The 27,873-nt window shown below is 34.0% G+C and overlaps 2 protein-coding genes across 2 annotated transcripts; one reads left to right on the top strand and one right to left on the bottom strand.

The window, feature by feature from the left end:
• Nucleotides 1-494: 494 nt before the first annotated feature.
• Nucleotides 495-15,385, top strand: LOC123864343 (protein obstructor-E). Its single transcript, XM_045904696.1, has 5 exons — nucleotides 495-586; nucleotides 11,071-11,129; nucleotides 11,549-11,711; nucleotides 12,228-12,422; nucleotides 14,620-15,385. Exons 1-5 carry the CDS (start codon nucleotides 541-543, stop codon nucleotides 14,838-14,840), a joined length of 684 nt encoding a protein of 227 aa, XP_045760652.1. The 5' UTR covers nucleotides 495-540; the 3' UTR covers nucleotides 14,841-15,385.
• A 980-nt stretch (nucleotides 15,386-16,365) lies between these two features.
• Nucleotides 16,366-27,768, bottom strand: LOC123864342 (protein obstructor-E-like). Its single transcript, XM_045904695.1, has 6 exons — nucleotides 27,584-27,768; nucleotides 21,973-22,135; nucleotides 19,543-19,661; nucleotides 18,129-18,329; nucleotides 17,000-17,195; nucleotides 16,366-16,558 (listed from the first exon to the last, which is right to left on the bottom strand). Exons 1-6 carry the CDS (start codon nucleotides 27,630-27,632, stop codon nucleotides 16,411-16,413), a joined length of 876 nt encoding a protein of 291 aa, XP_045760651.1. The 5' UTR covers nucleotides 27,633-27,768; the 3' UTR covers nucleotides 16,366-16,410.
• Nucleotides 27,769-27,873: the final 105 nt, after the last annotated feature.

The following is a 27,873-nucleotide window of genomic DNA, read 5'->3' as shown; positions in this document are numbered from 1 at the left end:
AATGTAGGTATCGTTAAAACTTAGCGATAAAACAATTAACCCATGATTTTCTTCACTCAAACAATATGTACATATTGTGGATACAAACAGCGATAGATGAACCTACTTAAGTATACAATTTTATAAGTCATTTTTTACTAGTTTTAATGGATAAATGATCAAGAAGCAGACAAATTGATGGGTTGAATGAGAGTAATGCTCACTTTTTGTATTATAATTGTCTGTTTTTGTGTTATGTGAGTCTGCTTTATAATAAAACTTAAGTAAGTACATGCATATTCCAAAGTTTTAAAACTCAGTGGTTTTAGGTAAGATATTTCCATCTGCATAAAAATAGATTATTATTCAAATCAGATAATTTCTAGGCATAGTTTTTTAAATGATAAAGGATTACGAATTTTTTGCTGCACATATTGAAAAGAAAATACCGACCAGCACTACACATACCGCGCCGATGGTGGTAGCTGCGGCCGCTGTCTGCGCATGCGCCAGTGCTGCCGGGCTAAGTAACACGCGCGGACGTCGTTACGTACAGACAACATGACCTATAGTGCATTGACGATTTTAACCCTCTGCATTGCTTATGGTAAGAATTCAAACCTACTGTTCATTAACAACCTACCCTAACCTTAACCCTAATCGAGTTGTCACGGTTAAAAGTATAAAAAAGTTGTCTAAAAAGTTTTTTTTAATTAGTAAAGGTCACGCAGTTGCTCTGTTTAATTCAGAAACCTATTCATCCTGTGCGAAAACTACATTCAAGTTATTAGTGACCCTGATGTCAGAATGATTAATGACGACATAAACTGATAATAACAAAAAATTGACACTCCACATAATATCATTGAAAAATTTTGCTCGTAATTCAATCTTAATTACGTCTTAGATTGTGTAGCGTGAGTTATTTTTACTGGCTCTATTCTCTTGTTCTTTATCATAATTTCTCAGTAAATACATAGTAACTTAGTTTTAGGACCATAAACACTTGAAATAGCCTAGCATAGTCAGGAAATAGTCTAACCTGTCTAAAAATATTTTTAAGTTTAGTTTTAAAGTTATTTTTTGAGAGTAGCAAGACTAGTACACTTTTTATATTTTTTTCTACTTACTATTTTAGCTCTACACTTGACTTTTAGAACATTAAGGCACACAACGTATTTATATATGTACCTATTTATAAATGAATAACTTTAATTAATAATTCTTTTGACCTTTAGCGTACATTTTTGATGAAGATTAGATCACCAATTGATTTACTTCGAGGCTAAAAACTGTTTAATTCTTTTTGTCGCGCAACATCAATATAATATATATTACATATAACTAGTATTTAATCGGTTTTATATAACATTTAAACCCGTATTACTAGATTAAAGATAAAAACTGGAGAGTAGCATATTATTAAAGGTCATTTTATATACAAAAGAACGCATACCTACTTGTTTCTAAAATAGTCATTAAACTGATTTTTACTATGCGATTTTATTAGTGTGTATATGACTATATGATAACTTTCCTCTAGGTAGTTCAGAAAAAAATCATTAAGTATTAGTGTTACCAAGACTAAAATATTATAAATGAGGACAAGAACGAGGCAGTTTTTCATTTTGGAAAATGAAAAACGTGACACTGGAGTGTCACGTAATACTACCTTAAAAATTAAGAAATAAAAGCAAACTTTTTTATCGATTTCTTAATTGTTTTGTTAACTCGGTATACCTAATGGTTTTTGGATCAAACTATTTCCTATCTTTTGTTCCAGAATAATATTCTTATATCAACCTATCTAAGATTATCCCAATTTCAAATCCGTCTGTGCAGTTTTAAGAAAAACTAGACATTGAAATACTGAAGTGGTTAAAACGCGAACATAAGGTTTTTACAAACACTGAAATTATATCCTTCGGCGTTGGTTGCCCAAGATTGGAAAGGGTCTGGCATATTTAATAACCGATTGGTGCGCGGGCGCAACAAATGGTTGACTTAGATTGCGATACCTCCTTACTTATTTAAAGCCACACCCGTAAAAAGATTTTAACAAAGATTCAGTTACATACATTATGAATTTTAGATCTGGTCTTAAAAATCCTGTTTGTTATACTTATTACTTAAATAGTCTTGGTTTTTGGTGCAATGTTTTAAGAACACCTAAAAACCAATTATTGTCATACTTCTTCCAGGTTATTCTGCTTTCATTTTTTTTACCGTGTTACTCACCACCAAAAAATTGCAGTCAAGGGCCTACCTTCAACAATCATGTTACTTGATTGCATTCATCAAATACGATTAGCAAACGTAATATAACTTTAATGATCTTCTTAACCTTTTTTGTAATTTTCTGTTTCCCTTCTATTACTTATATTCTTATTATCTACCAACTGAAAACAAATTACTTATAAAGTACTTGACATTAATTACTTCCTTCGATTTCTAGGACAATTACTTACTTTAATGAAACAATGTTTACGAGTATAAGGGCTTGGTTAAAACAAAATTCTTACAAAACTTAATTTCAGGGGTTGTATTTTATTGTTAAATAACAAAATATAATTTTAAAACCAAAACTAAACACTCTTTAGTCTTTATATTAGCTCGTTGCTGTTTTGAACCCATTAGTTGTGATCTCATTCTGCTAAGTAAAATTTTGATCCTAATTGTAACTATATTGTAACCTATCTATACTATGTACGCGAAAGTATATCAATCTATCCATCTACCACATGCTGGTCTATATAGACCGGGAAAATGTCCTATATGGTCTATAAAGGACATTTTCCCTTAAGCGCTCTTGATGAAATTTGGCGCATTAGGGTTTCATACTAGATACGTTAGATACGTTAGAATACCTACTTTGAACATCGAAAGACAAGGTCTTCCTATAGATTCAAAAAACCTGTTCTAACGTGATCGTAATATTTTGAAAATATTTCGAAGGTCGACACAATAGTAATCGATCATAATTTTGTCGTATTTGGATTGTATAAATCATTGTAAGTGCAGCTAAGTAATAATTTCCTTCGTATTGCCCAACCGATTGGAAAGGGGGCCGGAATTGTTCACACTCAAGGCCCTAACCTGTCCAAGTGCTTGACCGGTTAAAAAGCATATTTGGAACAAGTTATAAATTATAAACTAAGTATAAAATAAAATGACATAACTGTAAAAATATTAGGTAAATTTTTAACATTTATCACCTTAAACGATTAATCAAAATTTACCTCCAAAAATCTCAAAGTATATTTTATACAGCTGTCAAAGGTTGTTTGGTTTTTTGTATTGGTTGTGGTTCCTGGCTATAATTTTCCCACCACGAGGCCAAGGGGTTAAGAGAGAACAAGATGTACAGTAACTAAAAGTAGGAAGTACTTTCTAACTGTTCCAATACGTTTTACTATAACCCATAAATAATAATTATGACCCTATAGGTCAATACAGGCCTAGTGACCAAAATTCGGAAAATTTTATAGGCAAATTATTTAGCTAGAGGGTTTTAGGCAAATTGACCAGCATACGATCAATATAATATGGCAGAATTTAGGATAGTGAGGTTTTTAACTTGTCATCGATCATTACTTTGACCTTAACTTTTAATTAATTCTGTATGTGGGTCATAATGCAATTTAGTTAAATATCAAAACTTTCACAAAAGTTAATTATGTTTAATGGTAAGTAAGGTTTCCTTTAAACCTACTTTATTACTTATTGTATTGCTAATATAATTACGTGGATATCTTTTATTATATTGACCATTTCCTTTACCGTCATTTATAAAGGATTATTATTGATTTTTACTTATACCATACTAAATACGTACAACAAAAATAACAATCAACAATTTGAGTTATAAATGAAGGAAAATGAAGTGTTCTTACCATATAAACACAGAAACGTTGTTTTGTAAATAAATATCTTCATATTCTTAATCTAAAATATATAAAAGAAAAAGTGACTTACTGACTGATCTATAGTTGGATGGCTAAAGTTTAGCATGCAAATATAAATTGCTGTTTTCGCGTAAACATTCGCTAAGAAAGAATTTTAAAATTCTACCCCTAAAGGGGTAAAATAGGGGTTCGAAATTTGTCTAGTCCACACGGAAGAAGTCGTGAGCATAAGCTAGTAGCTTATAAATCATTTGCATTACAATGTTCAAGGCGACGTGTAGCGTGGAATATTCAACCATTGTGTATTGTCCATACAAAAGAGTTCAACGCGCGCGATTTTTTCAGATTCCTTAATTAGATATTAATTAATTAGCCTGTAATATTTGCTTACAAAATAATCTCAAAATTATCCGTTAATTAAAATAGTTTTACATGACTTTTATTTAGCTGGCTCTGTCCCGGACTTTATCTGTGTGGATTTAGATTTTTAAACATCCATTTGAGGATCCAATGAGGATTTCTCAAAATTACATTTTAGAAGAAGTTTAATTTACAGGGCAAATTTACATGGTTTTTTTTTTTGATTTCAAGGTTTGAGTTATACGTCTTATATGTTCGTTAGTCATTATGAAATGTGTTTCTTTTCTGAGCTAGAACATCGCAATAAACCGTGAAAGGAAAACCCAAAAAATGTTCATTTGCTTTGGTCACAGCTTACAAACCATTTTATAAATCTTTGTTTTCAGTATTTGTTGTTTGAATATAGTATATGGTATTTAATATACTAAAATTTTATATTCTTAACTAGAAGTATCTTTTGTAAAATGAGCAAAGTTTATTCAAAATCACTTTGCAATTTCCTCAAGCGCATAACGTTCGTAACATTTTCATTGTTGTAGCATCTTTCTTTTTGAGAATATAAACAAAGCTTTCTCCGTACGATTCGCCTAGAATAGCAAATGATGTTTACTTCCCATTGTGCAGAGCTGAATCATTACAAATTACGTGATTTACCTTCTCATTTGCATTGTGTTTACCATCTTATGTAATTATTGTAATACAAGTGTATATAAAACAAAGTATTTATATCAAACGCGATTTGAACTGCAGTGATAAACAAGTTATAAATGTTAATTTTAATATTTTTATGTTAACAGTTTTATCAGACTGGTCAATTAGGTAAATCCATAAAAGATGATCATCTTTAGAAGAATATAATAGGTGTTTATTACAATATAAACATAATAAGTAAATGCATATAATAGGTGTAAATATACATAATAAAGTAATCAAATCACTAATGGAGGTTACTTTTTACGATCTTAACAGTGCTGTTTACTCTACCAGATATTAGCTAAGGTTGTTTTCTCTAAATAAAATCAGAGAACTCACTCAATACTGGTAAGGATTCACATTTATTAAAATTAAATTTAAGGATAGCACAAATTAAGTGGGTGGTTCCGAGTCTAACGATATTTGTAAATTTTGAGATATACATTAAACTATAAAACTTTAAAAGATTGCGGACTATGAATATAAATTCCCACACACCTTTTAGTGGCCTCAATGGTATATGTATAGTATAATCTAGGATAATGGACATTTCCGACGCATCACCGATGCCCCGCATCATTACATAAGTTTACGAGATGCGAACAGGTTTCTCTACGTCTTCCGCGCTTGTGCAATCTTCTTATCGAATACCTTTGTTCGACATAAAAGCCTTATGACTGTGTCAAACGTGCGTCATTCTGTGACCAAGTTCAAATAATTACCTATTAGTGTTAGAGAAAGTTCTTAAATTTCGATTCGTGTTATTAACCCCTGACCCAAAAAGAGGGGTGTTATAAGTTTGACGTGTGTATCTGTGTATCTGTCTGTGGCATTGTAGCTCCTAAACGAATGAACCGATTTTGATAATTTTTTTTGCTTGAAAGGTGGCTTGATCGAGAGTGTAAGAACACTTGAAGTGTGAACCAATTTTCTTGAAGCTACAATTCAAGAAAGCTATAATTCAAGAAAATCGGTTCAGCCGTTTAAAAGTTATCAGCTCTTTTGTAGTTACTGTAACCTTCACTTATCGGGGTGTTATAAATTTTTAATGTACACTTGTTGTTATTCTAAATTCGTTTATTTTTCTATTCAAAAATTGAAAGTATGTTAATAATGATAAATACATATTAGTAAGTTAAACATACTCGAAACATATGACTCTACTATATGAACATTTTTAATAAACACCTTGAAATGTAAAAAAATAATCTGCGATTGACACACTTTCATTTAGTGTGTAATTAATACTGTACATATATAAATAATATTAGGTACTTATAAAGTATTGCTTAGTTACTTAAAATATCTTATTTGGAATCAAAAATTCTATTCTATTTTAACTATACCATATTTACTTGCAATGACAATGAATTAAACACTTTCTTTTATTTTTATAAAAGAGCTATATTCATTTTCAATGATATTTACATTGAAAGAAAGTAAAAAATTTCACACTTTACCAACTTAATTTTTAAAATATCGCATCAATTAATATGGATATTTAAGTAACATACATAAAGCTACCCTATTTTTCCTTACTAGGTAGGTATAGCAATTATTCCTAAATGATCTTATTCTACCACCTAAATAGTTTTCGGTGAATTTAAGGCGGAAACGTGAATGTTAAACCAGTGTCGAAATCCTACAACTGGATTACAGCAGTTTCATTAAACGGTTGAGAAATAGTCCTTTCAAAATAATAAGTTCATTCATACTTGTTAAACTGGTGCTTTGTTTCGAAATAAAATTTGGTGGTTATTTCGCTATAACGTACGTTGTATTAATAGATATTTATTGTATTGATAAACGAATATTCACTCCAATTTATTATTATTTTATTATCTTTCTCAGCTGAAAACTTACGCTTTTTCCACAAAATTCAGGATGAAGAAAAATCTTTCGACTATATAATATATTATGTAATACGATGCAATGTTTCACAAGGGTGGTAAAGTTACCTAATTACTTATTAAGTTTTAGATTGAATAATATTTTTGAAGTCTTATTAAAACAGTAATAGAAAGAAAGGAAAATGTATTTATTTACCTAGTCAATAAAATATACATGTGGAAAAAAAGAGGAGAGGAAGACCAAAGAAAAGGTAAAATGAGTGGATAATGCGTTGACGGATCACAGAAGTGAGTGCAAGAAATTATGTTGTGCTGACCCCACGTAGCGTGGAATAAGGTCAGGAAAAGAAAAAGAATCGATATTTGGAATCCCTAAACTAGTCTAGTTGCTAAACTGAAAACTGCCATACCCCTTCCAGGTTTGCCCGCTTCCATTTTAGACTACATCATTACTTACCACCAGGTGAGATTGCAGTCAAGGGCAAACTTGTATCTGAATTTAAAAAAAACTACAAAGCCAAAGTCCATGCTATATAATATATTATATCAGTAGATACTAGCTGCTGCCCGCGACTTCGTTCCCGTGGATATAGATTATTTAAATTTTATCCTGGAATTCATTGATGTTCCGGGATAAATATAGCCTGTGTTAATCCAAGGTATAATCTATCTCCATTCCAAATGTCAGCCAAATCTGTCAGTAGCTTTTGCGTGAAAAAGTAACAAACATCCATACATCCATCCATACATACAAATTTTCACGTTTATAATAGGTTTATAATATTTGTAGGATATGATGACAATGCAAAAGCTTTTAGTACCACGTGGTTGTGGTCAAAATTACATAAAAAGTAAACTGATACAAAAGTATCTAACATGTAATCTGACAACACTATCAACCGGACAGTTGCCTACCAAGGCTGACCACTCTTGGTACTACTTTCGCTCGCTCTACATGTATGGGGCGATAAGAACACGCTTTTGTGGCTACTTTATATTAATTTGGGTTGTATTATTTAACTTTTTTAATATTTCGTGTGCAGATATTATGTCATATTTCTGCAAATAATAATCGGCAAATTCATCAATGCTACTATGTATTGCATAGTAATTTTAGTATAATATAGCTTTAAACACACACAAGTTTTTTTATTAGAGGCTTTTAACGTAATATATTTCAAAAACCTACTCAGACGGCTCATTCCGAATAATACTGGATCAATACTTCTTACATCCATTGTACAGGGCTGAAACTCATGCTTGAAACTTGATGCCCTGTCATACTTATTTTGACAGCTTCATAGAACACGATAATTGCTTGGAATAGTCCTTTAAAAGGTACATACTAGTTTAGTTCAATGGTTAGTTCACATCACAAAAAATATAGAATAGTATGAACAATAAACATACAGTCACACAGCTAAAACACACATAATATTATACACTATTGTTTTTTTTAAATAAGCTCTTTAAATTTAAATAATACCTTATAAATGAAAAGCATCAAATGTTTACTTATTTGAAATATCAAATTAATTTACTTAAATAAATTAAAATGTATTGAGTAATATTGCAAGAAATGTGTATAATGTAGGAATGTAATTAATCGAATTAAATCAGTAATATTATATGGAAACATAAAATATTACGTTATCATAATAATTTAAAGTTATAAAGTAAATGTTGCGCCATTTTATGGTTTCAAGTCGTTGACTGACTGTTCGAGGCATTACAAATCATTTATTGTGTAGCAAGGTCACGGAAATAATTTATTGTTAACCACATGGTAACTTTCATATACGACATAATATCTACTAAGTACCTACTAGGTCTACGTCTTTCGCTCTCAAATTCTACTTTTATTAGATACCAAGGTAGACCTTATAACCTTGTTCTACTTCTCTTCCTACTTACAATTTGCAGTAAATCATGAATACTAAAAATGAAGTACACACATACTATGCGTGTAGTCCCGTTGTCCCCTCTAGCCGTACCCCCACTAACGGGGACAACGGGATTCGAATAAAATTATTAAAAACTTGTCCCTTTGTCCCCATTCTCTATCCCGCTTAACGGAGACAACAAGCTCTACCTATCTGCAATTATTTTGTTGCATTAACCAAAAAACCAAACTACAACTAACATACATCCTTACGAAATTTTTACTTTAGCTAACAGCTTATCGTACTTTCCGTAAAATCGTAAAGTCTACCTTACTAAGTAAGACCTTGACTGGTTCTAAATGCATCTTAGTCATGACTCTTAACCATTTATAAGATAGACCAACTTCAAGAAAAAAATCTGTTTATTATCCAAAGGAAATCCTGAATAAATCTATCTAATGACCAATACATAAAGGGATTAAACTGTTAGTGTAAATAAAGTGGAAAAATCCAGAAATCGAAGAAGCTAAAATTATCTAACGGCCTTTTAGTTATTCGTTCAAAATACAATTCGTTACATAATAGCTTAAACAGTATCTGTCAGAATAAGAAGAAAAGTAAAAGTGAACGATGCGCCAGCTGATAGGTACACACGATATCGTGACGATGGTCTTACGTTCAAGAGAATGAACACGAACTGAGTACTGCCAAACAGAAAAGTGATAAAAGAAGGTCTATTCATAAAACAATTTTTTTATTGTTTTTCAAAAATTCATTAAAATTAATCAATCCCACTGTTAAAGGTCCAGATATTTTTGATTTTTGGTTTGATTTGATGTGTGGACAGTGCACAGTGGACGCGAAAGACAGGATCCAAATCTGCCTTTGGGTGTGTTAGGTATATCGACGAAAAGCACAAATTCCGTTTTTTCCACCAATTTGAGTACCGCAACTGTGATGATAAAACTGAATTCATAATATTTTGGGAAATTATTCAATTAATAACATTGTTATTTTTAACACCGTTAGTTGCCAATCATAATGTAGGTATATCCTAGATTATTTTGATTTATATACTTAGATGTTCTGATGACCTCTATAATATAGATTGTCTCTCACACTTTTATAGTTACAACTTTTTAATAGCATTGTTTTTGCCAATCACTTATTAACTTCATTGTACGTACATTACGTTTGTTTATATCACTCGTATCTTTGACTCTAATTTATGATTATATTTAAATAATTAGATGAGTTTAATGTACTATGGATGAAGCCGTGCTTAAATTAAGGTATGCTTTGTGAGTTTCCTATTGCATATCTGGTTCCGGCAACATTCTCTAATCCATACTGCGAGAGTGTATCTATCTGTCCGTCTGTCTGTCTGTCTGTCTATCTACTAACTTTTCACTGCCCAATAGTTTAACCGATTTTGATGAAATTTTGGTTCAGAGATAGCATAGATAACACTCGTGGCTGGACATTGGCTACTTTTTATCCTTTTATCAAAGAGTTCACACAAGATTTTTAAAAATCCACACGGACGAAGTTACAGGCATCATCTAGTAAGTCTATTATAAAATTGTTAGACAATTACGTTCCTTAATACCCCGACCTCACGTAAAAAAAGAAATCAAGCAAAATAATTGACTAATGAAACAACTAATCGCCGCGATCGACCTCACATCATAGTTGCCTAACCGTCACGCTTCGCACACACGTGTTCATTGGGTACAATGAAAACCTGCTTTGTTTGTGAATGTTGGTCTGTCCCCTCGTAACTCTTGTAATTACTACACCGTATTTTGACGAGCTTCCTGGCACAGTGGTAAGCGCTGTGGTTCTTATTTAGTAGGCGGTCCCGTGTTCGATTCCCGGCAGGGGTTTGGAATTTTAAAATTTCTCTGGTCTGGTCTGGTGGGAGGCTTCGGCCGTGGCTAGTTACCACCCTACCGGCAAATCCGTGCCGCCAAGCGAATCAGCTTTCTGGTACGATGCCGTGTAGAAACCAAAGAGGTACCTATGGGTTTAATAAAAACTGCCATACCCCTACCAGGTTAGCCCGCTTCCAACTTAGACTGCATCATCACTTACCACCAGGTGAGATGGCAGTCAAGGGCTAATTTGTATCTGAATTTAAAAAAAACTCAACTGCTTTGTTGGTCTAATGGTCAGCTTATTCGGAAACAGAATGAGGTTTGAGTCCCTGATCGGACAAAATAAAGTAATTGGATTTTTCTAACAAAAAAATCTCGCTAGCAGCCCGTAATCCCGTCCGTACAACTACGTAATCGATTTTTCTCCAGTTTTGTTGGGTTACCATCAGACTGAGAGTGTGGGAATAGAATAACATCAAGGTTTGTTCAATTGAATAACGTCTCATTTTAATTCTCTTTTCAGCGCATGCGGGGATTCTTCTTCAAAATGCACCAGCGTGTCCCGAGCAATATGGAGTTCAGGTACGTAACTAACTCTTAAAATATTATACATGCGAAAGTGTGTCTGTCAATCTGTCTGTCTGTGTGTGTAATGTTTAGTACAGAGATAGCTTGCATTACGAGGATGGACATAGGCTTAGTACTTTTGGGCTTTAACAAAACCTAAATCAATTCAAAATCACGGGAATCATCTATAGTAGGTACAAAATAATTTTAGGTCAGAATTATTAAAAATGTATAGTTAACGTGCTGGTTCTCGTACTTTTATGAATAAATGTTTATCTATAGTTAATAACAAAATTTTATTACTATATACCAGAAAAAGAAATTGGCAACACCCGTCCCTAGGACACACGAGTGACAAAACAGATGTTTTGTTGGTAGGATTCCATATTTTAAATAACCTGAAAGAGCTAAAGGTTTTTTTTTGCTTTCTACAGGCATACGCGCATCCTGAGCTCTGCGACCAGTTCTTCCTCTGCACGAACGGAACTTTGACTGTAGAGACTTGCGAGAATGGCTTACTATTTGACGGCAAAGGCGCTGTGCACAACCACTGCAACTACCACTGGGCTGTAGAGTGCGGAGAGAGGAAGGCTGATTGTAAGTACAGACAAAAAATACTTACCTACCTCAAACTTTTAAAGACTCTAAAGCGGCTGGTTAATATAGATTCCTATAGTTTTACTTGTAATAGAGAGATTTTCTTTAAGAGGTTAAATATATGAGTATAAGTAGTTAGGACCAGCAATCAGTCTGCAATATTATACCTAGATTGTAGTAGAATATAATGTCAACATCAATTCACGAGACTTGTTCTTAATAGACAACCATCGACCAAAGACAAAAATCACGGCGTCACAACCTACCTAGGTTATAGGTAGGTAAATGCCGATTCCACCAACGTTGAGCGATGTTTAACCGAGGAATAAATTGGGCGTAATGACAGGTTTTGTATTGAAAACCTGCCAAATATCAAATTTGCTTTCGGATAAGACTTATTTTACATTGGTTAAACCGGCCCTAACCTTTGTAATATAAATCAAATCCCTTAGCACGTATAGTTTAACAGAAAACATCAATTTATTTGTATTAAAATACATCACTTGACATTTTCAGTGACCCCATACTCTACTCCCGGTTGCGAGTACCAGTTCGGCATTTACCCAGACAGCGCAGAATGCTCCACCAGCTACATCAAGTGCGCCTACGGAGTACCCCACCAGGAGCCCTGCACACCCGGTCTCGTGTACGACGAACGCATCCACGGATGCAACTGGCCCGATCTACTCCAGCCTTTCTGTAACCCTGAAGGTTAGCTATTAAAAATTATATAAAGGTTCTACTGGTATGGTGAACATCGGAATCTATACTGCTCTGTCGTAAACGCTCTTGGCAAAATGAGTATTGAGGCACACTTGACTATGCAACTCCATTCCTCTTTGACAGCTGCCTTTTCTAGTTCGTTAATGTAAGGGGATGTCCATCGCAGCCCTCACTTGGAATGCCCATCACATGGGCTATCTTGGTAGCCAAGCCAAGTAGACGGTACCTACCAGAGAACGTGGTTGTTCTCTGGTACCGTCTACTTGGCTTGGCTCGCTTGGAGACGTGAAATATATAGGTATATGGGATTCGGGCTCTTTAAAGACAGAGATAAATAAGAGCTAAGAGTTTACGCAATGGAAAGATAAGTGTTTGGTAAACTCTAAAATTGCATTTTATTACGTCATAACAAGTCGCTATTTATATAAACGTCTTTGCAGAGAGAACCTTCTGTACCTGTAAGGTACAATTAAGTATTCTATGCCTCTACTCTTCGTTGAACTAATGTCGTTTACTGGATATATCGTCGTTTCTAGAATACGAGCCCGTACAGTAAAATCTATACTACTTACTCACTAATTTAATCATTTCTGTTTCTTAACTTTTCATAATAAAATGGTTTGCATTCTGGGGGCGGGACATTGTTTACTTTATGTTAGGAAAATGGCTATTAGTTTCACGGAAATAGTGAAATTTCACGCGATCAATGTCGCGGTATTTACGTATCTATATTAAATTGCAAATGATGAATGAATACTAAGAATCCTTATAAAATTAATAGTTACTATCATAGCATACAAAACTATGGTACTGCTCTTTATTGTACATTTTAGAGTGCTAATTTACTTATACTAGATAACAAAAAAATGAAAATTAATTGATATCAAGATTAAATATATTACTATGCAAAACAATTATCCATACTAATATTAAAAAAGCGAAAGTGTGTCTGTCTGTCTGCTACCTTTTCACGGTCCAACAGTTTAACAGATTCTGACAAAATTTGGTACAGGGTTAGCTTATATCCCGAGGACGGATATAGGCTACTTTTTATCCCGGAAAATCAAAGAGTTCCTACTGGATCTTTAAAAACCTAAATCCACGCGGGCGAAGTCGCGACTATTTATTTAAATTGCTTTCTATGAAATAAAAAAAATTATATAAGAACCGAGTATAATAATTATGATAATTTCAATTTATTTTTATAAAGTATAATTATGCTTTAAAACTATCTAAATTAGGACAAGTAGGTACGTAGGCGTAATTTAACAGAATTGCATCATTTTGTTCATTAGGAAGAAACGACCTAGTTTAAATAAATATTTTTAAGTCACATATTAACATCCGCTATTATTTCAAGTAGATACCTAATATTTTAATGCTTTTAAATATTTTAATTAGGTTGTTAAGAAATTGTCGTGAAGAAACTTGTTTTTATAGTAGGTACACGGGTAACTTTAGCAGGTTTCTGTATAGTTTTCTGTAGCACAATACTAAAAATCCATTCTAATATTATAAATCCAAAAGTATGACTGTCTGTCTGTCTGCTAGTTTTTCAGCACGACCTATCCATTTTAACGAAAGGTAGCTTGCATCCCAGGAATTGATATAGATTACTTTTTGTCCCGAAAACTCAAGGAGTTACCATGGGTTTTTAAAAACCTAAATCCACGTGGACCAAGTCACGGGCATCATCTTAGTCTATTTAATAAAATTCTAACACTAACGGAAAGACTGAAGCATAACTTAAGCCAGTGGGTTTGGAATTAACTACGAATAACTATAATATTGTTATTCGTAGGTTTAGAAATATAAAATTTTGCACAAGGCCTTGTTATAACGTACTAGCTGATGCCCGCGGTTTCACCCTCAAAGATTTAGTATTTTTTTAACCCCTTGGGATCTCTTTGATTTCCTGGGACAAAAAGCAAGCCTATGTCACTCTCCAGCTCTAACCACACCCATGCAAAAATCACATGGATCCGTTGCTCCGTTGCGACATGATTAAAATATGTACTCGTATAAACCAATAAACACACTTTCGCATATTTAATAACATTGGTAGTGATGTAGCACTGAGAAAATACTTAAAGACATTCCAACAGCACCCATCAGCATAAAAAACCTTAACCATCGCGTGCAAACACGGGAAGTGACTAGTATTAAATATGTTTATTTTTTACAGCTGTGGTCGGCTTCAAATGCCCAACAAAGGTACCAGCGAACACTCAATCAGCTAAGTTCTGGCCATTCCCTCGCTTCCCCGTGCCTGGAGACTGCTACAGACTAATCACCTGTGTGGAGGGCAACCCCCGTCTTATCACCTGTGAAGAAGGCAAGGTCTTCGATGACCAGAACCTCACCTGCGAAGACCCGGAATTAGTACCTCATTGTGCGCACGCGTAATTTAAAACAACAATAATATTACTAAACGAAAACGAATATAATTAACTAGGTTTTTTAAATATAAGAATAGCTAAGGGTTTAATCCAGAAAAGTAACTTGTTGGATTATACAAAGCTCACTATTTCATCTTAACTACTTTACGTCTTCTTTCGATACTATAAAAGCTTTTTATGAGATTATTATCAACTCCTGGCATACCAGACGTACCTAATAAAATTAATATTTTCGTATACAGAACAGTGTATTTAAAAATAATATTAAAGGTATGTTTAAAAAGAGGAAAATAAAATCTTCGTTTTCGTTTTGTAATAAACTTCACAACACCTACTTTTAAATACCAGTTGGAAGTAATTTTCCACCGAAGCCTATTTATTAATGTGAAATTATTAAAAACAACGAGTAATTATTATTACTTAAGTATCGCTATAATAAGTGAAATCTTATCTACAAAAACAAAAGGTTACCAAAATAACCAGAATTTGCGTGATATTAGTTACCATAGAGTTACCTATACCTTAACAAATTATGTTTGTATATATTTTTCACAAAGACCATGTAAATAATAAAAAAATAACGAACAGTAAAATAAAAATGTAAATAGAAAAGTATGTATGTAAAAAATAAAAGATTAAAACTTTTAGATGTGTATTTTATTACCAAGCTCAAAATCTGAAAAAATAGCAACTGACTTTATTATTGTTTACTTCATTTGAAAACAATTCAATTGTTTGATTATCAAGACTAAGGTCCGGTACCTAAGCGAGAGGAGATGTGTTCAGTCGACCAATTAGATTCATGATGGATGATGTGAAAAAATTATCACGTCAACTTTTAAAAATCTGATTGGTTGACTATACAGTGTACACCTCTCCTCTCCTCTCCGCTTAGGTGGATACTGGGTCTAATAGAAAGAGTTTGTGAGACCGTCGTTATTTTATAAAAGCCTAAAGTTCCTCAACACAAGATGGAACGATCAGCAACTAAGTATGGATCATGATAGCTTCGGCAGATAACAGGCAACAAAGACTTGGTAACAGGTAACAAAAAGTATGAATTCTAATTTTTTATATTTTCTTCGGAATAATATTAGAAATCACGGCATGTATTGTCAGACACTTAGTATCGTGGCAACCCCCAGCCAGACACCCAAAACATATTACAAGTGTAAATTAAAAATTTATAACACCCCCGACAAGTGAAGGTTACAGTAACTAGAAAAGAGCTGATAACTTTCAAACGGCTGAACCGATTTTCTTGGCTCAGAACACTCTCGATCAAGCCACCTTTCAAACAAAAAAAAAACTAAATTAAAATTGGTTCATTACTTTAGGAGCTACGATGCCAAACTTATAACACCCCTCTTTTTAAAAAATTAAAAAAAAAAAAATTAAAAGTAACGCGTGCTTCATTATGTCCACGTTTTTTAGCAATAACTCAAAAATATGTTTGCAGGTAATTGATTTTTAATTAGAGGTCGGCAGATAGGCTAAAGCAGGTGCAGGTAGCAGGCAAATAAAATTCCTCATGTAGTTTAAAAACTTATTCTTTATTGAGCTATCTATACTAATCACTATTGGTCGGCCTCCACTTGTTTTCCTTTGCCGGGGCGGTTGGGCTTGCGGCGTGAGGGAGAGCCTGCGGGCTTCGGCTTGGGAGTAGGGGGGTTTTCTAGCGCCTCTAGCTCCGCATCTGAGAGTTGGTCCTTATACCAATCGGCGCTGCAAAAAACATAATATTTTTTAACATCTGAAAAGCATCAATCATTTTAGTTTAGTTGTCAAGAGATTGTGTACAGCAAAGTTAGCCACATTGACTGAGGAAGTCAATTTTGGAACAAATTCAAAGTTGGAGCTCGTTTTCCCTAAAGCTATTCTAGTCAAAAAGATAATATTGCTTATGGAACAGGGGCTTAATCCCGAGGACATACCTCTAGGAGATTTTTTACGAGAGCTACGTACGTATTAAAATTTATCACTTGAAAGTTCTCCATTATGTTTTCAAGTGAGTGAAGGCTGCCAATTCGCACTTGACCAATGTGGTGGATTACGGCCTAAACTCTTCTCATTCTGAGAGCCCCGTCCTTAGTAGTAGAGCGGCAATGGGTTGATGACGATGGCTAAAGAAGCTAAATCAAGAACACTCGTAGAAAATCTACTCACCATTCAGGCACTTTCCTCGCCCACTCGCATTTTTTGCTGACATCGTCGAAGGCCTGTCCAAGCTTGCATCCAGACCGACGAGGTGTATTACCGTTTATACACACGTAGAAGTACTGACAGTCATCAGGGTCGGCGTAACGAGGATGGGTCAAACCGAAGGTCTCATTCACAGGTGGGCAGTCGAATGCAAACACATCTGCAAAGCAAAATTGAAAATGCCTGAAAATATTGCTATTACAGTTATATTATGGTACATACACGACACACGTGTTTTACAAAAAGATACAAGCACAACTCTTTTGTCCTAAATCAAGCAATAGATATATTAAACTCCTAACAGAATGTGGACTTTGTTGAGTTCCATGCCAGGTCCAGTTAGAAAACCCATGTCCACTTTAAGCACTTTTTTTAAATTCGAAGATTATTTTTTATACGTATAGTGAGCAAATAATCAGGCGGGTCACCTAATGTCAAATGATTACATTAAAATTTGCAATGAAACCGCTAATGCGTTTTCAGGAATTTTAGAAAAGGGTATTTAAGGAATTTGTTGGCACGCCCCTTGAATAATTCCATGTTAAAATTCACTGCGAACACCTTCGAAGAGAGTTGGTTCCACGATTTGTATGTGCGTATGTGTGTGGCTTTGGTACTATGAATGTTTGAAATACACTAGGCACTCAGGAACTCCTTGTCAGAAGTTTGGTGGTACTTAGTCACTATGCAACGAATTAATTATTTTTGGAATTTTGTCCACCTTCTCATATTTGTATAGCCCTAAGGACATCCTGCCTAAAAAAATCTTCTTCTAACACTAATTGGACCTGGGAACATGGGAACGAGATTTTTGACGTGACAACGTCTTATAATTTGATAGAGCCGGCTGCACGCACGAAAAAACATGACTCATGCGGCGTTACCTCGCTCTGAGGCGTTCCATGTAAGGCTTGAAGTGCAAGCGAGAGCGCGGAACGAGCGACAAAGAAGCACAATCGGCCTTTGTTGTCACGTTCAACTATCGTCAGTAAACCGACTTTACAGACAACCAATTTTTTTTTTTTGGTATTTCGTGACCAAAGTAATAGAGTTCTCTACGCATAGAGATAGAAAAAAATAGAGGTGAAGTTACCAGCAGCTCCGCATCCCTTCTTCTTAGCTTCATCGGCCCAGGTGCAGATGCCGCTCTTATCATTGTACACGAGGCCGCTTGGGCACGTGATCATGTTGAACTTGCCGTCCACGCAGTAGTAGAACTTGCCACATTCGGCCGGATCTTCGTGAGAGAAGTAGCCGTTTTGACGGACACAGTGCAGGGACGGGATGGGCGTCTCTGTAATAATGAAATACATTGTTTGTTATTAGTACTAGTTGAGGAATATTAGACGTTCATTAATGCTCTGATGACATTAAAATCGCAAGAACGTAAGGAACACATAAGGCAACTGTCCTGTGTTTTGTGGTGCAATAAACTACTTACATATGTACATACATAATATTATTAGACTTAGAAATTTTGAAAGTTATTATAATATACCTTAATGGCATAGCAAATAAGGACTCGGTGAACGAAAAATTCTATTACCTAGTAATTTTACAACTAAAAATGAATGCCGTATGTTTGGTATTATAGTTATCGACAATCCATAGTCAGTTATTATGATTAATTTAAGTAGTGCAATAAACATGAAATTTTATAAAATACTCGTAGGCTCGTAGATTAAAAACACAAAAGTACTTTAAGCAAAAAACAGAACAGACATTTTTTGCAAATTCTTTTGTCTACATTACTAAATTCATGCGACGATAAAGCTGTTATTCAATAAATTCCATCTCCACCAAGGCCACAGCTCCCTTGAGATTGGAAAGTTGTTCCGAGCAAAGTTAACCTTTAGCACAGTACGATCATTATAATACTGATGATACAAGTTGAAATGGCAAACATGTGAAATACGAGTAAGTATATATTCGTATGATTAGCATTAGTATTCACGTGGGTTATGACCTTTGTATGTACCTAATGTATGACTTAACATCATTGTTATGTGTTTAAGTATACCTAAAGTGTCGCCACATTTTAATACAATTTACCTACGAAGATACATTACCTACTACAGTCGATTCAGAAAAGACTTAGAAAATCTATCTAAGACGTAAGATAGCTGTTAAGTAGTAGTTTAATAAATAATTTTTAGTAGGTATAAGTTAGCTTAGAGTACACTGTCGCATTAGGACTCCCTGTAAGGACAGTGTACATTATGAAAAATAAACAGGTCTTTATCTATCTACCCAGTTCAAATTTAGGGCAGCTTTATCTTTTCGAATAAAACAAATACTTACACGGTGATAACCTAGCGGTTAAAATCTCGGACTCCTATTTGGGAAATCCGAAGATCCCAGTTTCTTTTAAGCCTTTGCCTTTTAAGCAATTAAATATCACTTCTTTTGAAGATAAGGGAAGTTTTCCAAGGCGTTCGTCAATCTGCACTTGGTGAATCAGTTATAGTGAGTCGGAAATGGTTTGATGATGAAAATAATATACTTACGTAGTTTAGGTCGCTGGGAGCAATCAATGTTGAAAGGCAAGTCACATTTCTCGTCGTCTGGATTGTAGTCATTGAACACCATACCATCTGGGCACAGCTTCTCGGTTATTTCACCATTTCTGAAATAAATTTTATTTTATTTATATCTATCAGGTTAACTAACGTCTACTTACATTAATACATTAAAAATAGTATAATAAATTATTACCAACTTAATTTAATTTTAACTGTTACTAAAAATACCGGATTGATAACCTTCTTTTTTGAAGCCGGTTAGTGACTATCATTTAAATAAAATAGGAAAATAGATACCTACTTAATTAACATTAATGAGTATTATAATTAATTCAAGAACCCTGAAAAATATAGGTACAAAATAAAAATGGTAGCTAAAAACTCGCGTGTTGATAAAAGCAAGAGATGAAAAGAGTGAGATGTGAAATTCTATTGCTGTGACCCCAGAATCGCTACAGCTAGTAACGGTACAAAACCCAACAACAATGAAGGAAATTTATCTCCCCCAAAGAATAAAAAATAAACTATTTTTAGTGACGAGGTCTATGTAGCGCTACGCACTAGACGGGGCTTTTTGAATAAAAAATTTGCAGGCTCGGTTTGCTTACAACTGGATATCCAGTATGATATACTAATCTTAAAAGCTTTACAGAACACGCGATTTTTGTTTGGAAAATACCCTTTCAAGTTTCAATAGATACTTTACTACTTACTCTACTCGTAGTTCAGTTCAAGATTTTTAGTAAATAAATCTTATGTCATATTTATATTCTAAAAAACGTACAGATAATAAAATATGTTTTGTATACGAATGTTGTTTATATTGGGAAATCCCACCAGTCATTGCAAAAAAATGAGATGCATAAAAACTTCAATAATTCAGTAAACATGAAGTTTTAGCAAGTTAACCTTACTCATGCTGATGTTTGAATACTGTGAGTGGTGGTCAATACTCATTTTGGTCATCATTAAATAAGGAAAAAGTATTTAAAATTTTATTGACTGTCAGAATTCCAATATAAAAGACTTCAACGCGCTCATTTAATTCCCGATTACAAACTTATTATTTTCTTTATCTTTGTATACCTTCAAATCAAATCTTTATTTCACCAAATTATTATGCGTATATGGTAAAATTGCATTTTGACTTTTAGTATTTTTTTTTTCATTGACACTCAAACTTTTAATATTATTTTTTTCTCTGCATGATTTATCGTTAGTTCCGAAGTAAACCTACTTATTAATATTCTCTACACATGATGCGATGTCGTAAAATGTTGAATGCCATCTTGAAACTACTTGCTAGTAGCCAGGGTATACTTTGCATATGCCTTTTAACTTGCTAATATATGAATTTACTTAGATACATAATTGTTGCCTTTAAGTTATTGAGTTGCTGGTCTTTAAAAGAGAATTTAAGATACGTGAAGAGTCAGGTATATGTTGAAAGGTTATGATTCAAAAGATTTACTATTATTCGATAACCTTTATCTGTACCTACCTATACTATATTTTAGTATCCAAGAGTGTAGAGTCATAGTTTTTGTATTCTACGGCCATAACACAATGGGTCAAGACGTATTGGCAACTTAACATGTGATTAGAATGGTGATTTGTCATTAGTATTACGCCCTTACAATTATGAAATTGGCGTTTTATCAAACTGGCCATCTCAAATATCTGGATTTTGGTGGGGAAATCCAAACCCAAAATTTGAAAATTTAGTCTTGTGTATTTGTGTTTGAATTTAGTAATATACCTAACCTAACTAAGTCACGGCTGAAGTCTCACCAGGCGGTATAATTCACTTACTCAGTATTCCACACTGAATGATAGATAACAAGCTCATTTGACATTGGTTGGTTCTACATTGCTGTTTCACTGAGTATTAATGAAATATTGTTTTCGTAGAAAATCTTCAATGGATTAAAAATAAATGTCAAATGAGCACGCTGGCTATCATTGAGTGGTAGACACTGAGTTAGGTAATCAACATATTGGTCATCTTTTTTAATTGTAAAGTACTCGTCATTCATTCATTGTGAAGTAGAGGCAAGGCTTAGCAAGTCGTCCCATTCACAACTCTTTCCACATTCGCAACTCATCCCATTACTTCGCATTTCGTCCCATTTGCATCTCGTCTCATTTGCATCTCGTCCTATTCGCATTTCGTCTCATTTGCATCTCGTCCTATTCGCATCTCGTCTCATTTGCATCTCGTCCTATTCGCATCTCGTCTCATTTGCATCTCATCCTATTCGCATCTCGTCTCATTTGCATCTCGTCCTATTCGCATCTCGTCTCATTTGCATCTCGTCCTATTCGCATCTCGTCTCATTTGCATCTCGTCCTATTCGCAGCTCTTCCTATTCGCATCTTGGTCCATTCGCAGTACTCTTCACAAAGATTGTTTACCTGCACGCATAGTACTTGTCGCACTGTTCAGCGTCAGCGAAGAATCCGTCTTCAGGACAGCTGTTGGTGATTTCAGCATCTCGCTCAGCATCGTCTGCGACTCGCGCGGGCGCGTTCGCAGGCTTCCTCTTCGCGTTCTTTGGTACTGCTGATGATACTAATACTGAAATGAAAAAGTCAGCTTTTAAGACTATTTAATAACCGCGTTTAATAGCCTCATCGGGTGACAGAAGGGCTGGCTCATTTTTTGCGCAACGGATCAGCCTGGCTGTCCAACGCGGAAATGCAGCCAGTATTCTTGGCACCATTCCACGCGGGCATGATTTGTATAGTAATTAGATAAGGCTAGCTTTAAGTTTTATTGTAATATTTTCAATTTTAATATTATTACAAATAAATTATATAGACTATTGAATTTTGTTATAGTACCTAAGATTTGGTACGCGCTGGCTCTCTCTCTTTATGTTTTCAATTATTATAAAAACCGGTCAAATTGAGTCGGATAATATTGTAAAATTTAAATTGTACCGACCTATTTCTTATACCTATTACACATTTTTATTACTTAGCTACAAAGGTTTCAAATTATGATCGTACCACGATAAAGTTACGTTTGATATGTCGACTAACTACTTTCAAATTCCTTAATCAAAACTAGTAATTAGACTGAAAAAATAGCTAACCTAAACACATAGATACTAAGTATTAATCTATTTAATACACTATATTCACTAGTCAACAATTTTTTTTCATTAGTGTGTATCTGGTGAAGTTAGGGTGATAAATTTTTATTTGTAAATACTTAAATTGGTTTTTATTATAAACCTTACACATATTCACCTAAAGACACCTTCAAAAAAATTTCTTTGAGTTATAATAATATATAATATTGGTCCATATACAATCCATATCTGGACCAATATTATTAATTCAAAAATGTGTACGTCTATCTGTTTGTCCTTTTTATGGTTCAACCGTTTAACTGATCTTGAAAGGTACAGAGATCCCTCTTGGAGATGAGCATAGGATATTTTTTAACCAAGAAAATGAAAGTTCCCATAGGATTTTTAAAAATATAATTAAACGAGGACAAAGCAAATCTTTACCTAATTTTATGCAGCCTAGAAAATAATATCTAGTACATAGTGAATTCGTGATTACATTATACAAGGCGTGTCGAAGTTATGGACAGTATTTCCTGTCGTTGGTACGAGCACATTTTATTAATAGTGGTTTGCATTGAGTTGGGCGCAGACTTCCTATTCGAGTTCAATATCATTGAAAGGTCGTTTACTCAAACTTTCTTTGGACTGACTCTAGGTTATATGTTATCCTCATAATTTAATCCGTATTAATAGTTTAATTTAGTTATGTCTATATATCGTATCTATAATATTTTAGTGGTAATTAAAAGCTTATTTATAACTGCTTAGGCCTAAAAGCATTCAATAACAATTTGATCATAGTTCATACTCTGACTGATTGCAGATGGCCTGAAAATATCAACAACAAAAGAACTACCTACCCGGCTTCAGTTTCACTCGAGTGGAAATCTGAAAAATCCTTCTCAGAGATGATATACTTTACAAAGAAAATCTACACACTTCAGTTTTTTGATCCAGTTATTTGAGCTGTAAGTAAATTAATAAGTCAGTTAAGTTAGTTTCCTTATTTTTATATATGTACTAGCCTATGCTCGCGACTTCATCCGCGTGGAATACACAATTTTCATATCCCTATTTTACCCCCTTAGGGGTTGAATTTTCCAAAATCCTTTCTTAGCGGATGTCTATATCATAATAGCTATCGGCATGCCAAATTTCAGCCCGCCTCGTCCCGTAGATTGAGCTGCGCGTTGATAGATCAGTCAGCTTTTTCTTTAATATATTTGATAGATAAAAGATGGATTTAAAACAACTTAATTTGAAATCAAAGATTACCGATTAGAATGTGTACTTAATATAAAAGCATGTCTAAATGTATATTTTGTCACTGCCACGTAAAGCAAAAAAACTGGCCAAGTGCGAGTCATTTTATCATTTGATCATATAAATTTATACATAGAAAATATTTAGTTAATAATTATTTAGTTTAGTTATTTAGATAATTTTGTTCTATGATAAAATTAATAATAGATCCTTAAATTAAAAATAGATATTTTTTGTAGCATTGATAAGTGGAACTAATATTATCTTAACAGACAGCTGTCCGTTTTCACGCAAAGGCGGAGGTAGCTAAGTATTATGTAATATAAAGTGCATTATATTGTTTCCCATAATAATTAAGAGCAATTAGCTTTGTAATAATTAGATAATCATCAACTTTCACGTACATTAAGGTTAATTTATTATCTGCAATGGCGCTCTATTATTTTCTAAGTTAAAGCACTTTCCTGACTAATCACTACCAGGGGCAAGGTTCTTTTACATAAGAAAATTCTTATAGATTAATTTTATTTTTCAGTGTGAGTTTTCAAATAAATTCTACAGTACTATTATTTCACCAAGGATGTCATCACATATTACTTATTCTTATTAGCATAACAGTCATACGACAAAAGTAAAAAGTGAACAAAAACAGATGAAGCAATGCGTTACTGGTTTCTCCATTACCTAACCGCGTTAGCGACGTAAGCTTGTGTCTAAATTCGATCATGTTGACATTATACCTTATTAATTTTAAAGGTCATGAAGAAAATTTCTGGTATAACTGCAAAATACGGAATACATAGGTACATTACCACTAAGATAGTATACATATATATATATAGTCTTCTTATTTGCACTATAACATAAGCTCCTCGTCCCAATAGATGACTTTATAAAATCTTTTGAAGAACTCTAAGTAGGTATAGTATTTTTTATGTTAGTATTATTTTTTATATTATATTATTTTATATAAAATATATTATTAGCATACTATAAGGTGACACACACAACTCAATCCGCATGGATTTAGGTTTTAAAAATCTCATGGGAACTATTTGATTTTCCAGGATATAAAGTAGCCTATTTCAGTCCCCGTGGTGCAAGCTATACTGTACTTTTTGGTCAAAATTAGTTAAACTACGCGCCGTGAAAAGGTAGCAGACAAACAAACACACATTCGCATAGAAAGGATTGTTTACTTTATCTAAATTCTTGAGCGCCAGCCAGTGGTATTTCTATCTTATTGTTATAAAGCCATGTTTTACTATGTATTTTACTACAAAATGTCGTTACTTATTTTGTATTACTTAAACTAGTTTATGCACTCGACTGTGTCCACGTGGAGTACACAAATTTCTATTTTACCCCCTTTAAATTTTTTAAAAATCACTTTAACGGATGTTTACGTTATAATAGCCAACGGCATGCAAACTTTCAGCCTGATCCATCCAGTAATTTGAGCTGTGCGTTGATAGACATTAGTCAGTCACCTTTTCCTTTTATATATTTAGACTAAAGCTCTATAAAGGCTTTCAGTCTTGCGCACACAGCCTCCGAAGGTCAATGCAGTTTTATTTATTTGAATTTTACAATCATACTAAAAGTGAATAAAGGCATGAAGCAATGTCTTATCAGTTTCTCTGTTACGAAACATTGCTGGACAGAAGCCTATCCAGGCCAATATTCGGCCATAACAAGATATTGGCATTTATTTTTTGAGTATTAGAAATATCGCCCATGGCTATACGGTACTTAGGTATTGCAGCCGCAAAAAGGTCGCGATACATTAGCAATGCGTTCGCAGTACTAATGAAAATGCGACTACTGATAAAATGTATCGATGCAGCCGCGCGTTCGAGATATGCACGGCTGGATCGCTATAAAAAGACGCCGTGGGTGATGGACCTTAGTACATTATCACACTAGAACACCTGTACTCACTTGCTGTCAACTTCCTTGCTCAAACAAGTGTCACTAGGTGAGATATTCTCCATATGGAGCTGTAGGTATACATTGTAATGCGCTACCATTACATGTTACGATACACGTTAGTATCTTAGTAAGATAGGGCACTTAGCCATTGAGTCTTAATTTTTTATTTATGGTTAGAGAGATTTTTCTGTTACTAAATTATAAAGAGGTCAGTTGTGAGTTCTGAAAGTTCTTTAAATGATAGATAGTTAGCTATATTATCTCCTAGGTAGACTATAAATTATGTAGCGCGGATGAAGTCGCGGGCAAAAGGTAGTCCACTCTATCAAAGTACCGCCTGTACCCTCTACATAGTTACATTGGACAAATGCCACTCTTATAATTTTTTTTTTTTTAATACAAAAGAATATTAGCCATGGTAAATGACTAATATTCCCCTTTCCTCTCCAAGTAAGCGTCAGGCTTGTGCTAGGAGTAGGTACGACAATAGTGCAACGGGCGGGGTTTGAACCGTCGACCTTTCGGTTTTCAGTCCACTCCTTTACCGGTTGAGCTATTGAGGAGAGTAATGTTGAACTAAACATGAGAATGAGGAATGGTGAGTTACGATTTCCCAGAAATTTCAAAGATATCGCTTTTCGTTTCGTTTTCCTACAAGGTTGTTGAAAAGTACGTAATAATGCCATTTATTCTCAAAGATTTTTTTTAAATACTTGTATACTTAGATAGTTACATGTAGTGTACACGAGAGTACACTGCTTAAGATTTCTCTATTACCCAACCGTTGTTGGGGCGCGAAAGGCTTGAGGGTGGCGTGGTCTCGTTGCGAAAGTTGGTACCTATCAAATGGTTATTTCGTACCTAAACCTGGACCAGGATACAAGATCAGGGATAATAAGTAATTCCTAAATACACTATGTACCTATCCGCCATCGCTGTATTGTATACGTGTGTAATATAGCGTGTGATTCTACCGTCAAAGGAAAGACCTTGAAAAATCAATACACTCATAATAAACAAACTTAATTTTGTATCTTGCTTTAATTCGTTTCACAAAATATTAATTGACAGTATAATTACATAAGTAATGTCCTATTAGGTATATGAAATGGCCAACTTTATGTTTCATAACGCGATATTTTTTATTGCATACAGACCTATTAGCCTTTTAACAGGATATTAAAAACGATTTATAAACATAACATTACGCAAGTTTAAAAATAAACACATAAATTATTTTTAAAGGCTTAGGTTTGAATGTCACTTGATAGGTATGGCTATTAGATAGTGATATCGTAAGTTAAACCAAGGTCAGCTGATGATGATGATAAACTTCTAAGGCCCTACTTTTTTTAATCGTCAAATAAATTTTATCTGACGAATAAATTTGAAATTCACGGCCGAAATTAAAAAGAAATCTATCTGTGACCTGTAAAAAACTGTAGGTACAACTTTTGATAAATAACAATGTTTCTAAGTAACGTACCGACAGATTACAGATAGGATTTATTATTGATTTCGGCCGTAACACGGATAGGAATTCTATCAAAACGTCAAAATTTGTTACTCAAACTTTACTTATGTTTAGTATAAGCAATGAAATGTATCACATACTCTTTGAACCAGAAAAAAATGGGACCATTCACGTTATAACTGTTCATTACAATAGAAAGAAAAGCAATTGAAATGCAAACCATACGTCTATATCTATAACGGAAGATGGATTCCGAAGCGCAAAAGTCCAGACTCACCTACTAAGCAAGCCAGAAAGACTACACCCACGGTCGACCTGAACGCCATCTTGCGTCCCACCAAAATACTCCTAAACAACCACTCAATAAAACGTCAAAATGTGACTTATGGTTATCGAAACTTGATGCTCTCACAGCGTTCTCTAGTGCACTGACAATAACAGTTTTTGTCCTCCGTTCTTACCAGCTGAACGCCTTAGCGAAAGGTTATGCTGCCTTGCCCATCTCCCTCCCACTCATATATATTTACATATATTTGCACTGCTCACTCACGAGTTCTTGGAACATTT

Source organism: Maniola jurtina, chromosome 4, assembly GCF_905333055.1.
Source record: "Maniola jurtina chromosome 4, ilManJurt1.1, whole genome shotgun sequence".
NCBI classification, from domain to species: Eukaryota; Metazoa; Arthropoda; class Insecta; order Lepidoptera; family Nymphalidae; genus Maniola; species Maniola jurtina.
This window is presented reverse-complemented; position numbering and strand designations above follow the sequence as displayed.